This window comes from Haemaphysalis longicornis, unplaced genomic scaffold (assembly GCF_048455015.1).
Source record: "Haemaphysalis longicornis isolate Haplotype H1 unplaced genomic scaffold, Haemaphysalis longicornis Haplotype H1 scaffold_1, whole genome shotgun sequence".
NCBI lineage: Eukaryota > Metazoa > Arthropoda > Arachnida > Ixodida > Ixodidae > Haemaphysalis > Haemaphysalis longicornis.
This window is the reverse complement of record NW_027526203.1, coordinates 449,224,068-449,230,953: the sequence shown is the minus strand read 5'-3', so window position 1 is coordinate 449,230,953 and position 6,886 is coordinate 449,224,068. Positions and strand designations below refer to the sequence as shown.

Below are 6,886 nucleotides of genomic sequence, written 5' to 3'. Positions count from 1 at the left end.
CATGCAGGGTGCGGAGCGTTGAAATCACCTAAAACAATGAGAGGAGCAGTGCGAGAGGTGCGAATTGCGTTGTGGATGAGGTGGTCGATGGCGGTGAGGGAGTGGGTTGGAGGGCTGTAGATGTTGAGAATGAACAGGCTTGTGCTCTTCGGGTGGGAGGGCAGAATTTCCAGATAGGTATGAGCGATTGGCGAGGCAATATCGTGTAGTTGGGCGGCGAGAGTCTTGGATACGAGCATGGCGGTGCGGTGACTCGGATCTTGAGTTTATGCTTCGTAGCCTCTCAGTTTTGGTGAAGGGGTGTCCGATTCTTGTAGGACCAAAATATCAGGATGGTGTTGCTGAGTATAATGGCCGAGTTGAAAGCGTTTGCTGAGGAAAGAGCGGCAATTCCCAGGGGCGGATCCAGGCTTTTTCTGAGAGGAGGGTCAGCTCCTATCAGTGATGATGATGATGATGATAAGCAGGAGGAGGAGGAGCCTTATTTATTCACTGAAATTTCGGGAAAGCAAAAACACAAGGAATACAACAAGTCATCAATTCACCTTTTTCTGCGACCTGAGTGGTCATCTTCTTGGAGGTTTAAATTCAAAAATTAAAGGGGTCCTGAAATACCTTCTGCCGATGCGTGGATGTACATGTAACCAAATAAAGCAATGTATTAGCACTCTCCTCCCGCAAGAATTTTGTTGAAGCGATGAGTATTAGCTGAGAAATCGTAAATCAAAAACCGCGTATTATCGCCGCGCCGCGTTTCCTCCTCCTTTCAACTTACTCTCCGCTGTTGACGGCGAGCGAGCCTTCCCTCCCATGATGCTGCGCTCCTCGGCGGTGACGTACTTCCGCTATTGCGCTGCTCACACAGCCGTCTGCTACGGGCAAGCTTTGTTGACACCATGAATCCCGCTCTCCGCTGAAGCCTGGAAAAGCGAACGAAAAATCTGGCCGCATGTGTGCGGCGGCCTGGCCTTGCCCTTTCGCGGTGTACGTTGCTGCAGAACTTTGCTATCGGCGGCACGCGACTCTTTATCGGCGGCGAACTCACAGCCGCACGGGGAGGATCCTGCGCTCGCTCCCTTGGATGCACAGCGCACTGTTTATCCAAAAAGCGCCGTATCAGATGTGGCCACGCTGGTGCCGGGTCTTATTTTGTGGCGGTGGTAATTCCTGGCGGCGGCATGTGAAAAAGACATTAAACCGATACAGAACCCGTGCACAAAACGCCAGTTCAGCTTGGGGCGACGCGTGGTGGAGAGCGGCAACGTTGGCAAAACATGCTCCTCCGCGGCTCTGAGCTTTCTAGCGCTGGAGCGAGCACCATTTCTTTGACAATATCAAACATCGGTTGCCCTGGAAACAAGGCACAAACCGCTCTAGAAGTCAGTTACGGTTGCGTGATCCCGGTTCAGCTTGGGGCCCCACCTCGCGGCATATGGGCACTGCAGGCATACTACTCACTCCCATTTGGAAGTGCGAGATGCGTTTGGCATTACAGGAGGCGATGGTGTGTGTGTTGTGGACGCCTTTGTTTCGCGATGAAATGCGACGTTGTGCCACGGCCGGACTGGAGCAGCGGCGAGCGCGCAGTTTCATACGGCCTGCGCACCCAAGAAGGAACCAATACAGCAGATTCTTTACAGTGGGGGCGCTTCGAACCAACCCTCTGCCCTTCCAACCCGCCTTTCTGTTAGTCGACGCATCGCCTCTGGCCGAGCAGCTGTGTGTTTTTGACAGTGCGCTTCGCTGGCGGCGGGCCGCTCAGCCCGACCGGAGCGTGAATAGCAGAATCACGTTTAGCTAAGCGATAACCCTATCTCCCTCGACGGGAAATCATTCGCGTCACTGGTCGTGCCCTGTGCCTGTGCAAACCAAGACATCATCCGAAAGGAAAAATAAAAAATAAGAAATGATACTTCAGTCACGGAAAGTGCGGTGTTTATTTGCCTGTCTCATCATTTTCATATAATACAGTCGCTGATAAGATATGAAGGCCTCGCATATTTTTCTTCATGTGCCCCGAGTTAAAATGTTTCTTTCAATTTTGTGATTAGGCGCTTCCGAGTGATAATGTTAGGCTGTTTGACCCAATTAGACCGAAAATTCAGAAGGAGGGAGGAGTCGCCTATTTTAATGACGCACATGTAAATTTACACGGACAGGTATCGCGTGTAGCCACGGCAGGGCTAGAGCTGGGGCAAGTGCGCGCGCGCCGCCGTTCTACCTACCCCGCGCGTGCTGTAGGTCAACCGGCGAGGGCACGGCCGGACTGGAGCAGCGGCGAGCGCGCACTCCAGTCCGGCCGTGGCGAGGGTTGGTCCGCAGCGACACGAACTAGCGGCGGTCAAAGGTGGGAACTATACCCGAAGCGCAGGCCGTATGAAAGTGCGCGCTCGCCGCTGCTCCAGTCCGGCCGTGGTTGTGCTTCTGCGGGTGGATAGTGCTTCCCATGGTCTGGATTATCTTTCTCAAGCGGCGTACGACTCAACCTCGCATGGCGTATGTGCAGTGTGCGTGGCTAAAAGCCATCTCGGCTTGTGCGCCAGAGTTAAGTGACTTGCTGTTCGTCCCCGCAAACCGCGCGCGAGGTGAGTGCCGAATTTACGAGGGGCAGGAGGAGGCAACCCATCGTCTGTCAATCGCGGTTCGGACTTGCAAAGCATGTTGTGACGTTGTGTTCGTTCGAAACGCATCTCTGGATTGTTTGGAAGTTGAATAAAATGTATGCGTCAAACCCGGGCATTCGGCTCAGGGCGTTCTCTGCGATTGCAAGAAAGAAGTGCCACGGGGCTTCAACGCTTTCTTTATGGAACGTACTCAAGTAAGAGAATATTCATGTCGTGTTATGGCCCTGTTGCATTCAATACAAACGGTTAAGCGTTTGTTTACACTTGTTTCGTTTGTCGTAAAATGTCCAAGCACTCCGGCACTCCGCTGGCAGATCAGCCGGCGAGCCGACGCTGAGCAGACGACTCATCTCTTTGCCGGAAGTGCGTGAAAAACCCGCCGAATAGCAGGATGTCTAGCACATGACGAACATCTGGGAATCGATGATGTAGACATGTGAAGATGGCGGCGTCCAAAAACACGAAGGAAAGGGTGAGAAAAAAGCGACAAACTTTGCAACAAAAGTGTGAGCTTCCCGCTGCGCGTAAAAGAGTAATACTTGGCACAGATGATGTTGACGACCCAATCTAACGATTGCGCTAGTCAATTTAGTGTGCTCAAAACGCCTTTCAGGGCCCCTTTAAGGGAAGGGTCAGGACATGGCAATTCCATTGGAAGATTGTAACCGTGGAGGCGTTAGTGCATCTGGAAGGGGGGTTATACAGGAAAGTTGCGCATCGCTGCTCTGATCGATTTTAGGCTTTTGGGGGTTGTGGGGTTGTTCGAGTTCAATGCAATCGAGACGGAGATGAAGTGATTGAAGCATTTGGGCGATGGAGGAGTGGGATTGTTCTAGGGCTGTAATTCGAGCTGTGATGATTTCTCCGAGCTGGACTATTGATTTGGTAGTTGTGGCTAATGCTTGGTTTACTTCAACAAGGGCTACTTGTATTTTCATATCTATGAGCGCGGAAACCTCTTCAGTAGTGATGATGGGTGGGGGAGGAGGAGCTGACGGGGAAGATGAGGGCGCACATTGTTCAACTTGAACATGATCTTCGTGCTGGCAAGCGCGATCGCTACTGCGAGTGCGTGATTCTTGTTCAGGGGCTTCTATGCGTCGTAGGGGCATCGCGTTTTGATTGCGTAGTTCTGAGAGGAGGCCATCGATGGCGGCCGAAAATGAGTCAAAAGGTGTGGTGTGTGTGAGGACGGTAGTGTGGGTATAGGTGGTTGATTGCGTGGGTGGAAGGGGAGGAAAATGTTGAGCAGTAGGACCGCTACGAACGGCCTGTGACCAGCTCACCGGTTTGGTAGTTCGGGCCTGTTTTCTTGTGTCCGGAAGCTTGCTATTGTAGGTCAAGACTGGAGGCTGCACTGGATGTTTCCGCTTGACCACGGGAGGCGTTGGAATGAGGCGTTGGGGGCAGTCCTTGGAAGCAGTGATGTGGGGAAGGTCACACAGCTTGCAATTTGGTGAGCATCGATGGTCACCGGTGGGATTAGGAGTTCCGCAGCCGGGACAGACTTGTTGGTCGTGGTGTGGGCAGACGTCCTGCCGATGGCCGACGTCTCCGCACAGTCGGCAGAACTGAACAGTTCTTCGAAACGGGCGGCAACGGTAGATGAGATTTCCGACATTTACATAAAAGGGCACGTGCGGGCCTTGAAATGTGAGGAGGGCTGACGTGGTTCGACCAAGCATGCGTGAGTGAAGAAGGCGAGGTTCATTAGCTATGAGGAGGTACGGGAGGTTCTCGTTCGTGGTGCCGGGGTCTAGGCCATGAATGACTCCACGGCAGGTGCCAGGTGGAGGCTTCAGGTACGGGAGAAGTTCGTACAGGATAGAGTTAAGTTGAACTGAGGAGATGCAGCTGAGGGTTATGGCGTGAGTTTCACTCGGCGTACTAGCTACAATGAGGTTTTGGAGTGTCTGAATTTGAATTGTGACTTGGGAGAAGAATTCCTGCTGCGGAATGTTGCTTGCCGTCGCTAAACTTTGTGTGAGAAGGCGAGGTGACCAGGCTGAAAGATCGAGGCCAGATCGGGGGCGATAGATCACGGTGTAATTACTGGGAGGCAGGCGTGGTAGAGGGTTGCGCCGCTGCGTGGAGGCATGTCGTGATGGCGCGGCTGGTAGCGACGCTGTCTTGGTAGCGACGCTGTCTCGCTGTTCACATATGCAGCTTCCCGTCAGGAAGTCGACGGTATAGTTTTTGGGTGGCTATAGGGCTCGAAAGTCACCCTAAATAAGGGTTGAGAGCCGCGGCCCGTTCGCAGTAGAAACGCAAGGTGAGCTTCTTCGTCATTGATTTATTTGCAGTGGCAGCCAATTCTCTTTAAACCACAGCAAAACCAAGCAATGCAAGGACCTAGTCAATGCATCTAAGCCAGCATACCCAAAGTAAGCATCAGGCCAACCGTTCCTGATTGCTTCACTTTGGTGCTGTAGGTGGCCGATGTTGTTGTGAGCAGGACCTACATTTATTTACAGATAAAATTCAATGGCAACAGGGACCCGTGAACCTAGAAGCGCATGTAGGCTGCGGCCGAACTGCGCAGATGCCGTGGTTGTTGTTGTTCCATCACTTAGGAAAATACCCACGTGGGGTATTGGCCTAGAAAGGGAGTGACTATTTAGGGTTAATACGCCCACGCGATGCTGGTCATGCCCATAATCCCTAAAAATTTTCCAGGGACTATAGTCATACCTGCCGAAGTCCGAAGACTTACACGTGCTGCTGCTGATGAAAACAGCGGCTCATGATGATGGCGGTGGGCGCGTGCGATTGACAAAGAAGTGAACGCTGCAATATCATCAGTGTCTGCATCCTTTTTTTTTTCGCTGCTGTCGTTCGGATTTTGTAAGATTGCTCATCGCTACATTTCTGATGTGCCGCATTTCGCGCTGTTCAAGAACCTACAGCAGCTGCCACTTGCGTCCTCACGAAGCATGGGGATCTTGGTAAGCAAGTAGTTCTGATTCTCGCCGTTTGTCGCGCACCGTGCTCGTTACCCAGGCGTGGCGCGTGGCATGCTCCTCGTGGAACGTGGCATTTTCGTAGAACAAGCTGCTGCACCGGCAACGCAGCGACAAACTAGCAATGGCGTCTCGGCGCAACCTCCGACAGAACCCTCAGCCACGAGTGAAACGTGGACAGAGAACCTCCAAAGATGGCGCGGTCGTGCAGGGTACCACCATCCCCCAGTTCTCAGGCGCCGATGCCAGAACTATCAGCGAGCTCCGGCTCAAGCTCGATAACGTGTGCCGGGAGTTGAAGGTAATCAAGGACGCCTTGGATGACCTCGAAGATATACGAAGCACGGTGAGCGCGCTCCAAGAGACGGTCAGAGCCGAGATGAAGAAAATGCGGGAGGAGTCAGCAGCAATCAGCAAGCGCATCCTGATGAAGGTCGACAGGATACACCATTATCTGACGGGCGAAAGCGAGCCCGCCAAGGACCAGCCCCGTTGGAGCAAGTTCGAGTGGCGTGTGGAGAACTTCTCCAAGCTCAAGGAGCAGATGCTCGGTGGAAAGGCCAAGTATTTCTACAGCGAAAACTTCTACGTGGGCAGCCATGGCTACAAGATGCACCTGGGCGCCACTCTCGCCGAGAAGAACTGCAAGGGCAAGGTCTGCCTGAGCGTCTACACGTACATCACCAGGGGCCCCTACGACCGGACGCTGCAGTGGCCGTACAGGAGGCGCAGCACCTTCGTCGTGGTCGACCAAAAGACCAACCACCATCACAAGGTGGCCGAGATGGTGCCCCAGGAGCTGGGCCGCAAGCAGGAGCACTGCTTCCGAAGGCCCAAGAGCGGCCCCAACGAGGGCATCGGTTTCACGTCCCTGCTATCCCTGGAAGACCTGGAAGACCTGGAGAAGGGATACCTCTTCAAGGACTCCATCATCATCCACTTCATCACCTCCGACGTGTGAGACAGAGCTCCATTGCCAGGCAGAGGTACAGCGACGCAGACACGAGGCCAGCAGCTGCCGTAGAAATGACACCAACCCTCTAGTTCCTGTCAAATTTGGAGCGAGCGAATTGAGACGGGGTGAGGAGCACTGAGATTTGTTCACAAAGTTGCAGGAGCGCTTGTGGATATCGTGAGGACAAAAGCGCAGGTTTCCTTTTTTTCGTTGTGCATTCCTTTGGTAAACCTTTTTTTCCAGAACTGGGCATGCCATGATTAAAGCTGTTTTGCATTCTCACACATCCTCGTGCAACGTTCTTTACTTCGGATGATAGATTGGATAGTTGGAACGTATTTCTTTGT

At 53.0% G+C, this 6,886-nt stretch overlaps 1 protein-coding gene across 1 annotated transcript; it reads left to right on the top strand.

The window, feature by feature from the left end:
* The first annotated feature begins 5,689 nt into the window (after positions 1-5,689).
* LOC144173246 (TNF receptor-associated factor 1-like) lies at positions 5,690-6,685 on the top strand. The gene has a single exon (XM_077701744.1). It carries the CDS (start codon positions 5,709-5,711, stop codon positions 6,543-6,545), a length of 837 nt encoding a protein of 278 aa, XP_077557870.1. The 5' UTR covers positions 5,690-5,708; the 3' UTR covers positions 6,546-6,685.
* Positions 6,686-6,886: the final 201 nt, after the last annotated feature.

Bases quoted from the DNA above. Each gene is read 5' to 3' on its own strand.
- LOC144173246 (XM_077701744.1), top strand. From the start codon at position 5,709: ATGGCGTCTCGGCGCAACCTCCGACAGAACCCTCAGCCACGAGTGAAA.